The sequence below is a fragment of the Macrobrachium nipponense genome, chromosome 4 (assembly GCF_015104395.2).
Source record: "Macrobrachium nipponense isolate FS-2020 chromosome 4, ASM1510439v2, whole genome shotgun sequence".
Classification (NCBI taxonomy): Eukaryota; Metazoa; Arthropoda; class Malacostraca; order Decapoda; family Palaemonidae; genus Macrobrachium; species Macrobrachium nipponense.
In genome coordinates, this window is record NC_061100.1 from 79,656,031 (window position 1) to 79,678,918 (window position 22,888).

The window sequence follows — 22,888 nt, forward strand, 5'->3', positions numbered from 1 at the left end:
AACAGAATAAGGAAAAACCTCTAAAGGTTCCTGACACAGCCCAATATTTCCAGGTGGCAGTTAGAATGTATCATGGGTCTGCTGCAGTTGGCATCGGTGACAGATCGAATACTCAGATTGCAACTGAAAAATGTGAACAAATTTTGGCTGTCACATGCAAGGAAAAACATACAAGACAAATCTCACAAAATGCATGAGAAAATTGGGGAGACTTCAGCCATGGATTCGGAGGGAATCTCTGGTAAAACTGGTCCATCTGTAAAAGTGACAATGCACACAGATGCCTCGTTGACAGGTTAGGGAGGCCATTGGGAGGATCGTCAGGTGGCGGGGAGGTGGTCAGCTACCCTAAAGAATTGTCATATCAATTTCCTAGAGCTGACGGCTGTTTTTTTGTCTCTCAAGAAACTCAAACCTCTGGAAGAGCCACACATTCTGTTGGTCCTAGACAACACGGCTGCAATGTCATGCATCAAGAAATTGGGATCACGCTCCCCTCCTCTCAATATGTTGATGTTAGCCATCCTTTAGATGATACAGACAAAGAAGTGGCACGTGTCTGCAATTCACCTTAAAGGGTCTCTCAATGTAATAGCAGAATCTTTGTCAAGGAAGTTGTCAGCCTCAACAGAATGTACACGTGGACAACCACTCTTTTCAAACAATAAACAACCTACTTCCACAACTGGAAGTGGACCTGTTTGCCACATACGAGAATCACAAACTCCCAGTATATGTGTCCCCGAATTTGGACAGTCAAGCAACAGCAAGAGATGCCATCTTACAAGACTGGAACAAATGGAAGACGATATATCTTTTTCCTCCATTGTCCCATATTTCGAAGGTTTTGAACAAACTCCTAACCTTCAAAGAAACAGCTTTCCTAATAGCCCCAAATTGGCCAAACAGGCTTGGTTCCTATTACTTCAACAAAAATAGACGAAGTAGTCAATTCCACTACCGTCTGCTGTACTATCCCAGAAAGTAAGAGGGAAAGTCGTTTACGCATCCTCGTTTTTAAGCCGAGAGCTTCATATGTGGATTTTTTAAACATACTCTACCGTGAAAACTACTCTCCCAATATTGCTAGGTACCTAGTGCAAAAACTACAGACATCATCTATCCGGCAATACCAGTTTGTATGGAAAATTTGGTTAGATTATATCCATACTGAGAGCACAATTGAGATTTCTGTAGGAACACATCTGAATTTTCTATATACCTTCTTGAAGACAAATATCTTGCTGTTACAACAGTTAAGGCTTTCAAAGCTGCATTAACTTAATCCTTGCTTTATGGATTCGCGATTGATTCCAGCATAGAAGTTGTCACTTCCCTTCTGCAGTCCTTTTCTCTACAAAGACTGCTCCCGAAAGACTTCTAATTACTTGGTCCCTGAATAAGGTACTTTAACTTTTATATACTCCTCAATTCAACGGACCTAACACTACCACAACTGGCATGCTTCAAAAAGCGATCTTCCTGGTAGCATTAGCATCAGGAGCCAATATTATTAAATTGGGCTCTCTTAGACGGGTACGTTATATCACACAAACTACTGATAATAAATTATTATTGTCCCCTGGTCCATCATTCCTGGCCAAGAATGAAAACTCTTTAAAGAGGAAATTTCTATTCTTAAAAAAAAATCAATTTAGCAGACTGAACATTATGCTCAGTTCAGGCACTTAAGGTCAACCTAGAGGTCATGGCAAACATCTCAGAAAGTCCAATTTCTCTACATCCTAGCAATAACAAACCACTCTCTCTACAAGGGCTAAGAATAATTTTAGTGTCCGTCATTAAAAAGGCTACCCCACATTCCTTCAGTTCCTAGATCACATGATATTAGGAAAGTAGGTACATCATTGGCCTTCTTCCGAAATGCATCTTCCGAAGAGGTCTCTAAATGTACTGGGTGGTCACCAGAGTAAATGTTCTTAAAACACTACTGCCATGAACAAATTCGACTGCACTGTGTATCAGTAGGTGGTATGGTTAATCCTGAACCCATAGACACTACCATGGAAAACAAGGGATCTCCTTAACGAGTGTGTATGTTGACTATAGCTGTGGAAGGTGCGTCAAGATTGCAACCATACCCAGCATGCTTAGGTAAGTCACCATAGAACTTTACACTAAAATGTATCTAATCATTTAGTTCCATTCTCTCCTTTTTACTGAAACTAGTGGCTTGACCTCAGACCAGAGATGATATAGTTTTAATTTTGAGATACTTGGAGTGTAAATTTTGGAAGCTTATGTTTTTTATCACCTGACAATTTCTTTGTGATGCTCCTTTGAGGATGAAACTGCGACTATGCTATCAAAAAACAGGTTTTGACGTAGGAAAAACCTATTTTTGTTAGTCGCTTTTAAGTCCTCAAAACCCTTCCACTTCTCTGACGAAAAGCCATGGGATTAGGGTAAAGGTTCATCCTGTGTTGACCAATAGAGTAATGGTTCTTGACCTTTTAACCTGCCCAATCATAAAAGAAGTTGGCTGATGCGCACGTGCAATATGTAGTCATTTCTTCTGCTGTTTTAATGTAGGAAGACTGGGCATAGCTTTGCTGAAGACAAGACAAAATACCTTCTTGTCTTTGAGTCCATTATAATCTATCATGTGTCATAGTTTTTATCATTATGGCATAATATCCAGCTACAAGACCAGGCTAAAAGATATTTCTTGGTATTAGTCTAGTCACCGTGGTGCGTTGGCACACACCAAGGAGGGTAAATCCTTTGAGGACTCAACAGCAACTACCAAACAAGTTTTTCCTACGTCAAAACCCGTTTTAGAGGTGATATTTGATGTTTGAACTACCAAATAGGTATTCATAATCGATTTTAGAGGGGTTTTAAGTATTCGAGGATTTTAGTGTTCAAGGGGTGTTGTGGTACACATCCCCCGCGAATACCAGGGCTTGACTGTACTGTCATAACCATTATAATAATTACTATTTTTACTACTACAGTATGATCTTGGTTTACACTGCACTCGACCTATGTCAGTTGGTGATTACATCTTACAATCACAGATAGATATATTAAAAGATTCTTGTTCCATCATTTGGATGTAAAATCTAAACTGTAATATTTGAAAATTAATAAATCTTTTTTCATCATAAAAAACATATTTAGTCATGAAAATATACTTAGTACGTATGCATGAAAATGCTGTAGACGGAAACATACGTACCCTGCTATTCCTGTTGTCTTACATATTTTACATATGCTCTGTGTACTTATATATATTATCATCCTAAAATGCTTTTATGTATGTGCGTATATTTAAAATTCATCTTAAAACAAAACATTTCATAAAATGTACAGTAAGCGTAGAATATCAATGTGCAATTTATACCCACTTGACCCAATACAGTTCAATGTTCTCATGTTTGTGAGCGTTTTGCGTGTTCAGTATATACTACTACGGACTAAGAGTTTTCTTTGAAATTGCCCATTAAAATGGCCTCTAAACATTCTGCTTCTCCAAAGGTTTCTGGCAAAGAGCCTAAGCTTCAGAGATCCTTACACTTAATGACAAATGAGGAGAAAGTAAGCATGATTGTTACGTTAAGAGCGGGCAAAAGTCATGGAGAAGTAGCATCCCATGACTGAAAGTGCAGTCACTTGCATTGAGAAGTATGAACAGGGTAAAATACTCGGGGAGGTCATTCTTGGAGAAGAACTCGCCACCCTTTTTACTATCCCACCAACTGACCAGGATTGTGAAGAGTTTCTTGGTCTTAACAAATTGATCAAGAAAGTTAGGCAGATATTGACAATGGTAAAGAACATGGGAGAAGAACGAAGAAAGGGCCACAAATTTTATCAATACACTGATAATTATATCATGAAGCCCTATTATAACACTTTTGTCACAATGTACAAGTACCTCATTATGATGCAGCCTCCCGAAACCCCTGATGAGGTGTCTCCTGAAGAAGGTGAAGAAGCACCCTCAGAGGAGATGTAACTCCTGTGATTAGCTGTGCAATCTATCTTCGTCATTCATTCGACTGCACAACTAATTTATCATCATCATCTATAATTAACATTCATCACCAATGAGTACCCTTATGATTTAATATTGTTATTGTGATATTTAATGTTATTATTATACAGTAAAAAATATAAAAACACAGACTATTTCTCTATGAAAAGATTTGCATCCTCGAATAGTGGGGGACCTGCGAATACTTTTATAGATATGGTTCCTAGAAAAATCCGCAAATAGGCAAGTCCTCTCACGAATAATTTTCAGATAGGTCCCAAAGAAAAATATGCGAATAGCTGAGTCCGCAAATCTGCAGAACGCAAATATGGGGGTTAACTTCATTTCATGTATACTATGGCCCTCAGCTGAAATAAAGAATATAATAGGCAGTCCCTGGGTTCCACGTTTATGGCTTACGTCGTTTCAAGGTTATGCCACTTTTCAAATGTAATCATAAAAAAATTTGTTCTGGGGTACCTACAGTGGATGTTCCAAGGTTACGTCGTTTAGTCTTATGGTGATGGAGGAATATTTTTATATTTTTGAGGAAATTCTACGAGATCATAGATACACACCTCATAGGAGCTAGGTGATTCAATTGGAAAGTTTTCAAGACAACCAAAGGATTAAAGGTAAGGCTTTCATCACTTTATTTCTCATTTTTAGCAATTTTTTAGTACGGAGTTCTGGCTTACATCGTTTTTTGTTGTATGTTGTACTTCAGGAACGGAACCCCCGTTGTAACCCGTAGACTGCCTTATTATTATTATTATTATTATTATTATTATTATTATTATTATTTTTTTTTTTTTTTTTTTTTTTTGCTCTATCACAGTCCTCCAATTCGACTGGGTGGTATTTATAGTGTGGGGTTCCGGGTTGCATCCTGCCTCCTTAGGAGTCCATCACTCTCCTTACTATGTGTGCCGTTTCTAGGATCACACTCTTCTGCATGAGTCCTGGAGCTACTTCAGCCTCTAGTTTTTCTAGATTCCTTTTCAGGGATCTTGGGATCGTGCCTAGTGCTCCTATGATTATGGGTACGATTTCCACTGGCATATCCCATATCCTTCTTATTTCTATTTTCAGATCTTGATACTTATCCACTTTTTCCCTCTCTTTCTCTTCAACTCTGGTGTCCCATGGTATTGCGACATCAATGAGTGATACTTTCTTCTTGACTTTGTCAATCAACGTCACGTCTGGTCTGTTTGCACGTATCACCCTATCCGTCCTGATACCATAGTCCCAGAGGATCTTTGCCTGATCGTTTTCTATCACTCCCTCAGGTTGGTGCTCGTACCACTTATTACTGCAAGGTAGCTGATGTTTCTTGCACAGGCTCCAGTGGAGGGCTTTTGCCACTGAATCATGCCTCTTTTTGTACTGGTTCTGTGCAAGTGCCGGGCATTCGCTTGCTATGTGGTTTATGGTTTCATTTTTCGTATTACACTTCCTACATATGGGAGAGATGTCATTTCCGTCTATCGTTCTTTGAACATATCTGGTTCTTAGGGCCTGATCTTGTGCCGCTGTTATCATTCCTTCAGTTTCCTTCTTTAGCTCTCCCCTCTGTAGCCATTGCCATGTGTCATCGCTGGCTAGTTCTTTAGTCTGTCTCATGTATTGTCCGTGCATTGGTTTATTGTGCCAGTCCTCTGTTCTGTCTGTCATTCTCCTGTCTCTGTATATTTCTGGGTCTTCGTCTACTTTTATTAGTCCTTCTTCCCATGCACTCTTTAGCCACTCGTCTTCACTCGTTTTCAGATATTGCCCCAGTGCTCTGTTTTCGATGTTGACACAGTCCTCTATACTTAGTAGTCCTCTCCCTCCTTTCTTTCGTGTTATGTATAGTCTGTCCGTATTTGCTCTTGGGTGTAGTGCTTTGTGTATTGTCATATGTTTCCTGGTTTTCTGATCTATGCTGCGGAGTTCTGCCTTCGTCCATTCCACTATTCCTGCGCTGTATCTGATTACTGGCACTGCCCATGTGTTTATGGCTTTTATCATATTTCCGGCGTTGAGTTTTGACTTGAGTATCGCCTTGAGTCTCTGCATATATTCTTATTCTGATCATGTCCTTCATCTCTTGGGTGTTTAATTATCAGCCTCTTGCATTATTCTTTCCTGATCATGTCCTTCATCTCTTGGTGTTTTATATCACCTCCTTCCATTATTCCCAGGTATTTGTATCCTGTCTCATCTATGTGTTTGATGTTGCTCCCATCTGGTAGCTTTATCCCTTCAATTCTCGTTACTTTGCCCTTTTGTATGTTGACTAAGGCGCATTTTTCTATTCCAAACTCCATCCTGATGTCCCCAGATACAATCCTTACAGTCTGGATTAGGGTATCTATTTCCTTGATGCTCTTACCATACAGCTTGATGTCGTCCATGAACATAAGATGCATTGGTTGATATTATTATTATTATATTATTATTATATTTTATTATTATTATTTATTATTATTATTTTATTATTAATTATATATTATTCATTATTATTATTATTTTGTTAAAGAGGATGGCAGCATCAGTGGAATTAATTTTATATATGGTATTTTCAATTCTTATTATTTTCTTCTCATCAGGGCTGATATTTGCTAATAAGTGGCCGATGTTCATATTCTGGTATAGGAAAAGCCTTCTAAAAATATTAATTTATTCATATGCAAACTAAAAGTGGCTTATGGTCGCCGTAGAGTTTACAAATTGTAGTCTGGAAATCAGGATTGGTTCCAGACTAGGATTCGTAAACTCTACGGCGACTGTGCGCCACTTTTAGTTATCATATGAATAAATTAATAATTTTAGAAGACTTTTCCTTAACCAGATTATGAACATCGGCCAGCTATTATGATGGTGGATCACATGAGTAAATTTGCCTATGTGGTCCCCGTCAAAGATAAGAGGAGTGGAACTGTTGCTTTTGCATGAATGGTGGGGCAAGTGATGATGCCAATGTGTGTGTGTGTGTGTGTGTATAAGCCTGCGAAAATGTTGAGCGATAATGGACCTGAGTTTGTGGGATGGGAGTGTGAAAAAATGTTGAAAGAATGGGGTATTGTGCATGTGTATTCTACTCAGTATATGCCCAGTGCAAATGGTTTGGCTGAAAGGACTGTTAAAACGATGACAGATTTTGTGAATGATGAGTAAATTTGACAATGATTGGGAAATGTATGTAGGACGTGCAGTGTGGGTATACAACACCACACTGCAGAAGAGTATAGGTATGTCTCCTGGTAAGTATGTGTTGAATTTTTAAAGGATTATTAGGCCACAGTTGGGTTTGTCAGAGAGTGATTAGGATTTGTGGAAGAAAGCGAGTGAAAAGTTTGAAAGTTTTAAGATTGGGGATTAAGTATTGAAAGAGGTGGCTGAGATAGGAAGAATGAATGTGAATAAGGAAAGGGAGAAATTTGAAAGGCGTTTTGAGATTTTGGAAGTGGGACCGAGTGGAATGAGTTATGTTTTGGGGAAGTTGCGAGTAGTTGGGGGTATGGATGAGGTTAGGGCACACTATTCAGCTCCGTGGGTGGAGGGATGTACCACAGTATGTTTGGGAGAATGTGATAATTGAATGGTTGAGAATTAACAAGTATGAGCTGAGTGTCAGTGAACAAATGGGTCTGGGAGATCGACAGTTAATGTTGGTGGAGTATGGAAGAAAGTGGAAGAGTGTAGAGATAGGGAATGGAAGGAAGAAGCGTGTACTGCATGATAAGGGTATTAGTGTTAAAGTACAAACGGTTGATAAGGCGTGTAATACAGTTGACTTTGAGGGAATGAATGATACTTATAGTGTGTGCGGGTTTGAACTGACAGAGATAAGTGAGATTTCAGTGGGAAGGGAACAGAGTAGTAAGGAAGTAGTTGATTGTATGGATGAATCTTTGCAAGAGGTTTACAGAAGTATGGATGAACTGAGTGGTTTGGTAACAGAAATAAGGGAGATATTGGGACCAGACCTAGAAGGTGTAAATGAGGTAGTGAATGAGATTTGGAAGGATAGTTGTGAAAGAGGTAATGATAAACTGAATGAAAGTGGTTTGGAAGAAGTGAATGGCGATGTAACTGAGAGAGTGTATGAGGGTCCTCAAACAAGATCCAGGGGGCCTGCATCTGAGCATCCTTGGGTGTTGCGAAAGTCAATTTATTGTGGGTGTTGTGAGTGTAAGGAGACGTTGTCAAATGTAATGGGGGAGTTATATAAAGAAGTGATATAGTAGTTACATTTGACACATCTTCGAGGGTTGCGTGAGAGAGAGAGAGAGAAAGTAAGCGAAAGAGTTGTTGGGTTGTTTGTAGTTGTCAGGAATAATTGAGAGTTTAAATGATTTTGTATATTTGATATGTCGTGTTCATGTTTGGTGTTGCTGTATGGTAGTGTGTAAGTATGTGTTTTTCTGGAGAGTGTGAGTGAGCGAGCTATCAAGAGAGAGAGAGAGAGCGTGAGTGGTAGATGGATAGTTAACAACTGGTTTGCTTGTTGGGCGATTGTCTGGGTTGTCTGGTGGCACGGTTTCAAGGTCAGTCAGTCTTTGACCAGAGTCTGTGATTTGGCAGTTTTTGGGACAGAGGTAGTGAGTTGCTGTTGTGTGTTTTCTGGATTGTTTTGATGTTATGTAATTAAGTTTGTTGTGCTTGTACCCGTCTGAAGGTTGTTGAGCGTCTGAGTTTCTTTTGTGTTTGATTTGTGAATTGTTCTGGTTGTGAGTTGTTGTGTAAATCTTGGTGTTGATTGGTGGTTGTTTGTTTTGTTGGTTTGTTGTGTTTTGAGTTGTTTTTTAGTCTCGATATTGGTTGGTGTTTGTTTGTGTTAGAGTTGGGGTGTTTGTTGAGCTGTGTGAAGTTTTTGTGTCGTAGGTGTTGTTTGTGTAGTGATTTGTTGTGCTATTTTGAGTTGTTGTGTGGTTTTGGTGCTTGTTTGGTTTTTGGTGTTAGGTTATTCAGCGGTTGTTGTGTCTCAGCGACTGAATCCAGTGGACAGCACAGCGTCTCGCCCTGATTGTGTCAAGTTTCCTGGTGAGTAAATGTGTTAGAGATTGTGTTTTTTGCCTTACTGAACCAAGTGTCCTGTTAGTAATTTAAGTAACGTTAAGGGGAAAGTGTGGCTGGGGGAAATTTGTAAGCCAGGAGTGGATAACATAATGTGGGGAGGTCTTGCTCGCTTATGTTTTTTTTAGTTTGGGATTCTGCTACAAGACCATATATAAAATTAACCACTGATGCTGCCATCCTCTTTAACAAAACATGTTTGAGAGAGGGTCTCCTACTTTCATATTATTATTATTATATTATTATTATTATTATTATTATTATTATTATTATTATTATTATTATTATTATTATTATTATTATTATTATTTCTTCACCTTGAGAGTAAACACTTCATGGATCCATTCCATATTACATTTAAATAGTGCTTGATAATGTTATGTTTCTTGAAGGCAGGGATTTTCCATATGATAAACTAGTAAAGTAGTAAAGGGCTTGTGTCCTTGAATTTTTGTCTCATCCTCTGTTATATATGTCCTGTTTGGTGTCTTTCCGCAAGGGTCCAGTCTCATTGCAAATTACCATCTGGTAGGGGACGAAACATTTGTCCCTTACTTATTTTTTAATTTCCATCATGAGGCTTCTACAGAATCTTTTAGGCACTCTCAGTCTTCCCCAGTCTTCCCAGCGCTTACTATGAGTGCCACTTCTCTTATGAAATTGTTCTAATCACCCCTTGGTGCTTAAAAATCACAGTCACTACTTGTATGAACACTAGTTTCATGGATGTTTATCGACAAATCTCCATGTATCATCCTTGGGTTTTGCATATGATTGCCTTAGAAACACTATTTTCTGCTGATTATATCTGGTAAATCCAGAATAACAGTAACTTTCTACTTCAGTAATTGACCCTCTCTGATTTGATAATGCATTGAAATCTTTGCAACATTAGCACAAAGATTAGCACCTTTAATTGCTCCTTCATTTTAAAAAACTTTTTACTAGTTACTTGGCCATTCTGTATTCTTCCATGAGAGCGGACAATGTGCCATTTTTGTATCTTGCTCATATTTTTCTTGGTACCTCAGTTGTAACATAAATGGAGTTCTGCCTAGCTTTAATAATATTGCTGCCATCTTTTAGGGGCCATGGAAATTACAATACATACAGTTTTGTATACTTTCAAAATGAAAATAAAAAATTTCAAACAATGATGTATTTACAAAGAACACAGTTTGGAGATGTCTATTCAACAGTAGACCTATTGAGAGACTGAGGCTGAGTCACTGGTGTATAGTGTACATTCAGCAACTCATGGTCACATCTTGAGCCAAACAAGTTTCAGCATCCTGTTTGTGGTTAAAATTTTTGAGGTTGGGGAAAAAACATTTAAATGACCCGTTCATGTTCTGAATTGTTTGAATCCAGATACATTCAAGTTTTGAATTTCCAATGTATCTCTCCTCATTTCATTTTCGTCTTACATTATTCTTCTTACCTAATCATCTGTTGATCAGATCATACCAAGCTAGCAATTCAAAACTCACAACCTAAATTCTGATTGGTCTACATCTACATCACTGAGTAAGTTAAGTGTAAATAATCAAGTGCTTTATGTATTAGTGCTTCTTAATTGACCTTGTCTTTTTTGTTGGAAAACTGGACTTCAATTCAGTCACCTTCTTTTATGAGTAAATATCCAGTTCTATGCTAGTCATTTATAGTATTTTGCAAAGATATTGTTGCAAAACAAATGCCACATTTTGTACTAAAACATCAATTTCATGTAGGTCTTTCTCCTACCCTAAACTGGTTGTACAGACAACAGTCCAAGAGTGAATCTTCATAGGAGCTATGAGAGATTTGGAGATAGTACTATTTATACCTTTTTTGAGAGGATCTCTAGCAATACAATGGTTTGTATGCAGGAAGCAAGCATTAAAAAATTATTTTGGCTGAGATGAACTAATGAGTCATGGTGTTCATCAATTCAAAGCATATTTTAAAAAAGGCTTTAAAATAATAATGAATTAAAATTCTTTGTGAGAAAGACATACCAGTAGGAAGGGTAATGTTGAGCTGTGTAGCGCATGTGGTGAGAGTCTCGTGCATCCTTGTTCGCTGATGACTATTTCTGTGCATATTACGGCAGACCTCCACCTGAGTGGTGAAAAATGAAGAAAAGTTAGTGCTCTTGTATTTATGAATTAGTTATTTTGTACTTTTCTGATACTTTGCTCAATAGATTACAAGTTCCCCTGTTATGCGAGAGTAGATGTATAGTATCTTTAATTTATATTGAAAATTTCCTTTAGCAATCCCAGCCCAGAAATGAACTTGCCAAATTATACCTATACAGGTACAGTATATTACCGATTGTGGTTGAACCCATCCTCTATCTAGTGCACATTTGTGGTTTATGAAATGAATCACAGTTTAGATAAAAATCCCGAAGTGTTGCTAAGCCGGGGAGGCATTTACTAACTCCCCAAAGAAAATACATTTTACTATACAACTGTTTTAGCAAAAAATCATCCACAAATTTCGCTTAACTGGAGAGACGTTCACTTACTCTTACATACATTTGAATTGATGAAAATATTGCTGAATTGCTACACCATATACCAAGTATCACCCATGTTTAGTTCTAATGTGGTGTATTGCTTTCAGTTATTGTATTGCTGACGTCTCTGATGTGCTTAGTTACTATGCTTTTCGTAGAACACTTCTAGAATTTTGTACTTTGTTAGAAATTTTCATTGAAGACATAAAACAGTGTACTCCTTCATTGAATGAAATGTTGAAAGCTTGTTTTAATATAATTAGGCAAATTTCATCGATAGTTTCATTTGCAGGCCAACTTCAGCCCTAGCGTTAGGTGGTTTAGGCAGACTACAGCCCTGTGTCTAAAGTGGAAAGTAGTTTTGTTACTGATAAATTTTTTTTTAAAGTATTGAAGTTAAGTGTGAATTTTTAAAAAATTTATTCGGTTTATAGACCTTTATTTTTAGGATTGAATCTAGCTTATGCCCTATGATAAGGAGGTTTAGGGCTACAAAGTACATGCCACTAAACTACTTTATGATACCAGAAACCGATAATAAATATTTAAAAAGAATTTTATATGCATTTAGAGTTTCAGCCCTCTACCCTGAAGAGGGGGGGATTAGCCCTAATCTGGTTAGGTTACCTGTGTCATGGCTGGGAGCTGTTGAGAAAGAAACGAATATCAAGAATGTAAAGATATTTCATTGAAACCTTTAGGCTGTTATACAGTATGAACATGTGTGTTGTGATGTGTGATTTTCTGCTTATCTTTTCTGAGCACCTCCCCCCCCTCCTCTCTTTCTCTCTCAATTGGTCTACCCAAACTCATGAGAAACCCTGCAATTAGTTTTCACAAATATTTCAATTGCTTTAGGGCCACAGTGACTCTAGCTTGTATTTTTCTTAAGTCGTACAAATTTTCAATGCAATATTGAATTAATCTCTTAATCTTTTGTACAATATTTTTCAAGCAATTCTTGAATATTCTTTTTCCTTAATTTTGTAACAATATTTTCATTGCAATATGAATAATTTTCTTTTTCTTAATTCTGTACAATTTTTTTATTTTCAAAGCATCTTTAATAATTCTTTTCTTAATTTCTGTACAATTATGTTCATTGCATACTTTGAATATTTTTTTCTTTTTCTTAATTCTGTACAATATTTTCACATGCCTTCTTTGAATAATTCTTTTCTTAATTCTTACAATATTTTCAGCATTCTTGAATATTTCTTTTCTTAATTCTGTAGCATGAAGTACTTGCACTTGAATATTCTTTTCTTAATTCTGACAATATTTTTCTGTCAAGTGTTCTTGAATATTCTTTTCTTAATTGTGACAATATTTTGCATATTTGATATTCTTTTCTTAATTCTGTACAATATTTTCATGCATTCTTGAATATTGTTTTCCTTAATTCTGTACAATATTTTCATGCATACTTGAATATTCTTTTCTTAATTCGTACAGCATATTTTCAATGCATATTTTGAATATTTCTTTTCTTAATTCGTACAATATTTTTGCATCAGTCTTGAATATTCTTTTCTTAATTCTGTACAATATTTTCATGCATATTTGAATATTCTTTTCTTAATTCTGTACAATATTTTCATGCATATTTGAATATTCTTTTCTTAATTCTGTACAATATTTTCATGCATTCTTGAATATTCTTTTCTTAATTCTGTACAATATTTTCATGCATTCTTGAATATTCTTTTCTTAATTCTGTACAATATTTTCATGCATTTTTGAATATTCTTTTCTTAATTCTGTACAATATTTTCATGCATATTTGAATAATCTTTTCTTAATTCTGTACAATATTTTCATGCATTCTTGAATATTCTTTTCTTAATTCTGTACAATATTTTCATGCATTCTTGAATATTCTTTTCTTAATTCTGTACAATATTTTCATGCATATTTGAATACTCTTTTCTTAATTCTGTACAATATTTTCATGCATTCTTGAATATTCTTTTCTTAATTCTGTACAACATTTTCATGCATATTTGAATATTCTTTTCTTAATTCTGTACAATATTTTCATGCATTCTTGGAATATTCTTTTCTAATTCTGTACAAATATTTTCATGCATTCTTGAATATTCTTTTCTTAATTCTGTACAATATTTTCATGCATTCTTGAATATTCTTTTCCTAATTCTGCACAATATTTTCATGCATTCTTGAATATTCTTTTCTTAATTCTGTACAATATTTTCATGCATTCTTGAATATTCTTTTCTTAATTCTGTACAATATTTTCATGCATACTTGAATATTCTTTTCTTAATTCTGTACAATATTTTCATGCATTCTTGAATATTCTTTTCTTAATTCTGTACAATATTTTCATGTACAGTGGTCCTCTGTATTCGTGGGTGATGCATGCCAGACTACTCATGAATAGTTAGAACCCGTGAATAGCTGGAACCCCTATAAAAATGCTTAAAATGGCCTATTTTGTTAGTTAAAACTCAAGAAAAACCCACTAAAAATTTTATACCTGGGTTTTTTATTAGTTTTATCACAAAAAATGTGTATTATAATAAAATTAATAAAAAAAAAATAGGAATTTATGGATATTTCCCATAGAAAAAACCGGTTTTGCCTTAGGAAAAACCTATTTTTGGTAGTCGCTGTTGAGTCATCAAAGGATTTACCCTCCATGGTGTGTGCCAGGGCCCCATGGGGACTAAACTAATATCATAGAAATAATCTTTGAGCCTGATCTTGTAGCCGGGTATTAAGCCATAATGATAAACACTATGACACGTGATAGAGTATAATGGACTCAAAGACAAGAAGGCATTTTATCTTGCCTTCAGAGAAGCTATAACCAGTTTTCCTACGTCAAAACTGCAGAGGTGACTATAGTGCATGTGCATCGGCCATCTTGTTTTATGATCAGGCAGGTTAAGAGACCAAGAACCATTCCTTTCTGTTGGTCATCGCAGGATGACCCTTTACCCTAATCCCATGGCTTTTCGTCAGGGAAGTGGGAGAGTTTTGAGGACTTAACAGCAACTTCCAAAAATAGGTTTTTCCTATGTCAAAACCTGTTTTTTGATAGCGTAGTCACTGTTTCGTCCTCAAAGGAGTATTACAAAGAAATTGTCAGGTGACAAAAAACATAAGCTCCCAAAATTTACACCCCAAGTATCTCAAAATTAAAACCATATCATCTCTGGTCTGAGGTCAAGCCACTAGTTTCAGTAAAAAGGAGAGAATGGAACTAAATGATTAGATACACTTTTAGTGTAAAGTTCTATGGTGACTTACCTAAGCATGCTGGGTATGGTTGCAATCTTGATGCACCTTCCACAGCTATAGTCAACATACGCACCCATTAAGGAGACCCTTGGTTTTCTGTCGTGGCACCTATGGGGTCAGGACTAACCATATCACCTACTGATACACAGTGCAGTCGAATTTGTTCCAGCTCATGGCAGTAGTGTTTTAAGAATACTGACTCTGATGACCACCCAGTACATTTAGAGAACTCTTCGAAAGATACATTTCGGAAGAAGGCCAATGATGTACTTACTTTCCTAATAGCATGTGATCTAGGAACTGAAGGAATGTGGGTTAGCCTTTTTAATGACGGGACACTACAATTATTCTTAGCCTTTGTAGAGAGAGTGGTTTGTTCGTGCTAGGATGTAGCAAAATCGGACTTTCTGAGATGTTTGCTATAACCTGTCTTTTTTTAAGAATAGGAGATTTTCATTCTTGGTCAGGGATGATGGACCAGGGGACAATAATAACTGATTATCAGTAGTATGTGTGATATGTCTCTGTCTAAGAGAGCCCAATTTCATATGGGCTCCTGATGCTAATGCTACCAGGAAGATCGCTTTTTGAAGCATGCCAGTTGTGTTAGTATTAGGTTCATTGAATTGAGTAGTATATAAAAGTTAAAGTACCTTATTCAGGGACCAAGTAATTGGAAGTCTTTCGGGAGCAGTCTTTGTAGAGAAAAGGACTGCAGAAGGGAAGTGACAACTTCTATGCTGGAATCAATGCCAAATCCATAAAGCAAGGGTTAAGTTAATGTAGCCTTGTATGCCATAATTGTTGTAACTGCAAGATATTTGTCTTCAAAAAGATATATAGAAAATTCAGAAGTGTTTCTATAGAAATCTCAACTGGGCTCTCAGTATGGATATAATCTAACCATATTTTCCATACGAACTGGTATTGCTAGGTAGATGATGTCTGTAGTTTTTGCACTAGGTACCTAGCAGTATTGGGAGAGTAGTTTTCACGGTAGATTATGTTTAAAAAATCCACACATGAAGGTCTCGGTTTAAAAACCAGGATGTGTAAACGACTTTCCCTCATACTTTCTGGGATAGTACAGCAGACGGTAGTGGAATTGACTACTTCGTCTATTGTTGAAGTAATAGGAACCAAGCCTGTTTGGCCAATTTGGGGCTATGAGGTAAGCTGTTTCTTTGAAGGTTAGGAGTATGTTTAAAACCTGCGAAATATGGGACAATGGAGGAACAAGATATATCGTCTTCCATTTGTTCCAGTCTTGTAAGATGGCATCTCTTGCTGTTGCTTGACTGTCCAAATTCGGGGACACATATACTGGGAGTTTGTGATTCTCGTATGTGGCAAACAGGTCCACTTCCAGTTGTGGAAGTAGGTTGTTTATTGTTTGAAAAGAGTGGTTTGTCCAATGTCCACTCTGTTGAGGCTGTCGTCTTCCTTGACAAAGAGTCTGATATTACACTGAGAGACCCTTTAAGGTGAATTGCAGACAAGTGCCACGTCTTTGTTTGTGTCATCCAAAGGATGGCTAACATCAACATATTGAGAGGAGGTGAGTGTGATCCCTATTTCTTGATGCATGACATTGTAGTTGTGTTGTCTAGGATCAACAGAATGTGTGTCTTTTCCAGAGGTTTGAGTTTCTAGAGACAAAAAAACATCCGTCAGCTCTAGGAAATTGATATGACAATTCTTTAGGGTAGCTGGCTATGGACCCGGAAGGAATCTCTGGCAAAACAGGTCACCCTGACTCCTCCAGGAGCCACCTGACGATCTTCCCAATGGCCTCCCCAACCTGTCAACGAGGCATCTGTGTGTATTGTCCCTTTTACAGATGGAGGAGTCAGGGTGACCTGTTTTGCCAGAGATTCCTTCTGGGTCTATGGCCGAAGTATCTCTCCAACTTTCTCATGCATTTTGTGAGATTTGTCTTGCATCTTTTTCCATGCATGTGACAGCCAATATTTTTTTCACATCTTTTAGTTGCAATCTGAGTATTCAATCTGTTACTGATGCAAACTATAGGAGACCCATCACATGTTCCAACTGCTGCATGGAAACATTGATCTGTGTCAGGAACCTTTAGAGGTTTTTTATTATTCTGTTCTGTGTTTTGAGGGGAAGATACAAAAGGCTGTGAACAGTATCCCAACATATTCCCAGCCACTGGAGTCTGTTGACTTCTACTCTTAGGTTTTCCAAGCAATTTTCTCTTGTAGTCCCCCAGACTAACCAGTCGTTTTAATAAGATATTAGATGTATTCCTTCTTTCCTTAGTTCTCGGACAAGTACCATCACCAATTTTGTAAAGATTCTTGGGGCAATGTTTAGTCCAAAAGACGTGACCTTGAATCTGTACATATCCTATCCAGAACCCCAGGAAGGGGCAGAAGGGAACAGCAATAGGGACGTGCCAATATGCATCTTTCACATCTATAGAAACTGTCCAGGTCCCTTTTGGAATGACAGAATGTACTTGGGCAATGGTAGTCATTCGAAACTTTTGGCAAACAATGAGTTTGTTCAATGTTGATAGGTAGGGGATCACTCTTTGTTCTGAAGAATCCTTGTTGGGAACACTAACAAGACGTGTTTGGTGACGAATGTAAGAATGTGTCTCTATGGCTCCTATTAAAAGGGCCTTCTGCATGTAATCTTCCAGCGAGGGGTCTGGCTTTTGAAAGAACCCTTTCAGAGGTTGGGGGGATGAGACCATTTCCACTCCAGTCCATTGAGAATAATGGTGTGCCCCCAAGGAGAAGACTTTCATTCCTCGTGATATCTCTGAAGCTGACCCCCAATCAAACAATTCCTATTGGTATCATCCTCTTCCTCTACCTTTGCCCTTGATGGGCATTATAAGTGTTGCTTTCCCTTTTCCTTTATAAGAAGATTTTTGGACTATGTGAAAAGGATGCATATTCTGCTGAGTAGGTTGTTGTCCCTTTTGAGGGAGTTCTCCCTTCTATCTACCTACCTGCTGATGAGGAGAGCTATTGGAAGTGATAGGAAAATTCCTGGTTTTTTGTTTCCTGAAATCTTTTCCCAGCATACAAAGACCATAGTGCAATTTTGATGATGTGCTTGCTCTTCCACTATACTCCTCAAACAGATTCCGACAGAAGGCATGACTAATAAGGCAGTCACATTGGGAAGAGACTTATTGAAAGTTTCCAATACCTCCATACACGCTTTCATGCGCCATTCTAAAAAGTCATAGAGTGCTTCCCATAATGTTCTCATAAGGCTCTTAGCCACCGCTGCAAAAATTGTCCTGGACTCTTCTGGAAGCCTTTTTGTGGAACTTCTAACAACGAGGAAGAGGTTAAGACACTAAGGAGGTGGGGCCTACCACGAAAATCTGATGCTGATGTCCCCTCTGATATCTTTCTCATCGGGGTACCAAACTGCTGAGTTGCAATATCTAGGGGGAGCTTTTTCCTATCAAAAGGAAGTTGAAGCGTTGCCCATTCCTCAACGCAGTTTTTTGAAACTGGGATAACTGAAGCAAATGGTTTTAGTTCTGTCAATGGTTCATGCTTTCTGGTTTTTACATAATTTTGAGAATGTTCCTTCACATGGTTTATTATTTTAAATATAAAGGGGCAGAAGGCTGATGGTACATGATGAGCAACCTGAGTTTTGTTCATAATGTAAGTATAGATCCATTTCCCATTTACCTGGTAAAGAGGGTCGTCTACAGCTTTTAATGCAATATTCCCAGGTAAGAGAGTAGAGTCCTTTTGAGGTTTCTCCATGTCTGGCGCAGGTGGTATCAGGCGCCATTCTGTATTAGAAAATGCTGCCTTTTCTCTAAACTCAACGTGTTCTACTTCTATCATGGTCTTTCTCTCATTAATAAGATACTTACGATCTGGAGAGAAAATGCACACTGAGGCATCTTGCCAAGGATTATCAGCATCAGTGGGATTTTTGATTCCCTGTTACATTTTGGTCGTAAGACTCATAACCCGAACTGGACATTTTGTTGGTTCCGGTTAGGTTTGTACTCTTAACTCTTTGTTTATGCAGATTTGGTTTCAACTCTCCCTATTCTGTTGCAAGATGTAAGACGTTTACATTTTGGTGTACTCATTACTGATTTGATTTCTTTAATTTCTTGTTCAGAAACATGCAGTTTGTCCATTATCTGTTGCTGTTCAATGACAAAGGCATCTTTGATGTTACTCATTATTTCCTTACGGAACTTATCAAATATCACAAAATGTGGATCCATTTTGAGGAAGCTTGTGTAACCTGACTTTCTACAGCTGAGCTACAGCTGCCTGTTCCCCAGGGGGCAGAAGTCCTGGGTGAATTACTAAAACCCTCTGAAATTGTTGCCATTTCCATTGGGTTCAGGTAGATCCTTATATCCATTTTAGGGGAAGGATCCTGATCAGCCTCTGAAAGCTACATGGGAGATTGATTTACTTCCATAATGTTTTCCCCATAGCTATTTGAAATTTGTGTCCCTGATCCTTCTGGGCTCAGCAAGGATCTTTCGGTATCAATATCTACCTGAAAATCCTTAATCAATTCCCCTCCAAGTGAGGGTTCATCTATTTCCTCCACAGGATACACCTGGGGAATAGTGGGGTTTGATATTGCTGGGTTTTGGCCCGAGTATGGATCTTCAGAGAAGGGGTTAAGTATATGATGCTGGAATTCTGCCAGATAAATATACTGTTCCCCCTCCTCACCTTTGCTAAACCTTAGGAACCATCGAGATAGCCTAAAACAGGCAGTTTTATCCTTAAAGCTTGCTGCCAAGAACATGCTACAAATTTCGCACATATCAGGCGACCAGAAAATTTTTTTATCATGATCATTACAAGGACTATGTCTATGGCAGGTGGTATGGGCCGTGCCCACTGGCAAAAACTGTATCGAGCAACCTGCTATGGAAGACTTTAATTGAGGGTCATGCCTGAACATAGTCCTGTAGTGAAAAAACAAAGTTGTTATTAGAAATTTAATTAGTATAAATGATCTTTTAAATGATGGACACATGTAAATATTTATTGATAGTAGATATAATTTTATGGGTCAATTTGACTACAAGTGTACATGTGTAGTACATTCTTTTAAATATCTAGGCGATTCTACACAAGAACTCCACACGAACTGCAAGGGAAGGTCATATGAATACAGAAGCTACTAGCGATTGGGGTGTCAAATGTATTTTGCTATGTTTGTTACTAGCCCCTGGGGGTTACAGTCGACCCCCCCAAAAATACCGCTGAAATCTTGGTAAGCAACACAAATACTACAGAAAATACTCGACGCAGAGTTAATACATAGAACTACCAATATCTGTGTATGTTAACTCAAACCATTTGAGGTTCAAATTAACTTTGACGACTTGTTTATGTCTGTATTACTTAAACTTAGCACTTTTGAATTGACTATGTTAAGTTTTTAATTATAAAAACAACCAATACCACTCAAGTCAATTTATGACTAACCTGTTACCCTAACTCAAGCCACTTTTCCATATGGTTTAGGTTAGTAACTCTGGTATAATTTATATTAAGTAAATATAATGGATATGTTTGAGGGTTCTCAGTTAATATAAGCTACTGCTTACATTAGAGATAAATAAAACCTCTTATATATACTACATTCATTGTTTTAACATATATCCCAGTCATATTGTTTCTAGGTTGATAGGAGGATATTCAATTTTAAAAGTAATTCCTATCTAATCTAGTTAATCTACTACTTATTACAGACAAGACTTTAATGTGTAGCCTTATCGTTTAGTTTAGTCTACACAACCATAAACCAAGTTACTTTTTACTGAGCCCAGTCATTTTTGAAACTTTTAATATACTGGTTTGTAAACTTACATACAGGCTAGGCTACCGAGTCATAGCCAAGAAATATTTTCTAAGCTTAGAATACTTTTAGTATGCTGCATTACAGATAACTTAGACTATATAAAGACTATTCCATCAATACTAACCTTTATGTTAGGTTATATTAGTTTATAAATAAACATTTTAGCTTATAAATAAATACTTACTCTAGAGTTAACCTAGAGTATCGAATTAGAACTAAAACTTCAATACTTAATTTAGATTATCTAATTAGAATTATAACCTCAATACTCAAATTTATGTGTTATCTAAAACAACACTTAAAATGTAGCCTCAGTTTAGGCAACTATCTCATCTGGCACCTGTTGCCACTTTCCGACTAATCTTAGGTTACCTAGTCTAGGCTAACAATTTAGTTTGATAGGGTATTTGTGTAGCCTGTTCACTTACTTTTAGGCACTTATCACCAAAATATTAGGTAACTACCTAATCAAGGATATTTAAATCACTTTAAGATATGCAATCTTAGTTTACGAGCTACAAACAATAGCTACTATAGTCTAAAATTATTTGTTCTGAATCAACTAGACTAATAGCTCATGTAGGCTAATGCCTAGGAAATTGTAGACTTCATTATCTGAAAAGATTACATAAATTAATAATAGTTATTTAGCAAACACTTCGAAAAGGAATGACAAATATTTTTAACACTTCTTGCTTTCATAACAAGAGCTAGCAAGGATTATGTAATACACCAAACAAACGCCGATTTCTGTATTTGAAACAAACGTTTGTTCTACAGTTTTAAATCCAAATATTTTTCACTAACCCATAAAATTAACCACTTATCTTTCAAATTTTGGAGATTCCATGATTCCTGGAGGAAAATTAAGATCTCTGTGTTTCAAAATGAGGAGCACTGGCTGTGAACACTTAATCATGGGTTGACCAGAGGTGTAAATGGGTCTTGGTCTCCTAACCAGCCCCATGATAAAACAAGATGGCTGACATGCATGCACAATAGTTACTTCTGCAGTTTTGACTTATGAAAACTGGGTACGGCTTTGCTGAAGACAAGATCAAATGCCTTCTTGTCTTTGAGTCCATTATACTCTATCATGTGTCATAGTGTTTAAGACCAGGCTAAAAGATATTTCTTGATATTAGTCAAGTCAACATGGGATGCTGGCACACATCAAGGAGGGTAAATCCTTCAAGGACAAAACAGCGACTACGCTATAAAAAATACCGCGAATAAGTGAATTTCCTGTGAATAATGGGGGGATATGTTCCAGAGAGAAATCCGCGAATGTGTGAGTCTGCGAATCTGGAGAATGCTGATACAGAGTCCCACTGTATACCCATACACAGTATGGTTTGTTAATGAGAGTAATATAAGGAGCATCATTAGAGTAGGGGATTGGACATTATAGTCAGGATTTGAAGTTAGATATTTAGATTTTTACTTATGAAACCATTCGTCATCAGAGAGTTGTGAGTATTAGCATTATTTTTTCATGGATATGGAGCCTCACTAAAACTGAGAGAAAGCTTTCTAAATATTGAAGTTGGGGCTATTAATTTGCATATTTTCACCTTGCAAATTACTTTATGAACTTCTGTTGATAGGACTTCTGGTTACACAGGTACTTTATTACCAAAGTTACATCAGTGCTTTACCAATTCTGCTTTGGATGGGTAGCTTTACAAATGCTGCTTTGGAATTGTATGTGCCTGTGCTGCTTTTCATTATTGGTCACATTAGTTGTGTTTTGAAGTCCTGGGTCCTAATTTTTGCTTTGTTTGGTATTTGGTGGATGTGTCATGGCCCCTACTCCTTCAGTAATGCTTCTATCACTGGCTGCTTTATGGGAGGTTTTTGGGCTACTTGCTTCATTGTGTTTAGTGGCTTCAACTATTTCATTGATGTTTCATGGGCTGAGTGTTTTATGTCTGTAATGGCCCTGAAGGTTGTTGTATGTCTTTCATTGAGACTTTTGTGCTTGTGATTTGCTCGTTCGTGTTTTGTAGTCCTAACTGCTGCATTTGTGCTTTGTAGCCTTTATTAGACTATGATCTTAGTACTTCATGGATATTTGGAACGTATTCTTTGGTATCCTGTGGCCTTTGTTATATTGGTGTGTCACAGTCAAAGTAATACAGCACTATTGCATCATTGGCAATATGTTGTACTCGATGAGTGACACCTTCAGTATCTTTAGG

General features: G+C 37.1%; 1 protein-coding gene across 1 annotated transcript in view; it reads right to left on the reverse strand.

Moving 5' to 3' along the window:
- LOC135210970 (uncharacterized) overlaps positions 1 to 22,888 on the reverse strand; it is a 55,649-nt gene that overhangs the window by 15,458 nt on the left and 17,303 nt on the right. Inside the window, exon 3 of the mRNA XM_064243961.1 lies at positions 11,065 to 11,167. Within this exon, the coding sequence (XP_064100031.1) occupies positions 11,065 to 11,167 (103 nt within the window). The remainder of the gene's footprint in view (positions 1 to 11,064; positions 11,168 to 22,888) is intronic.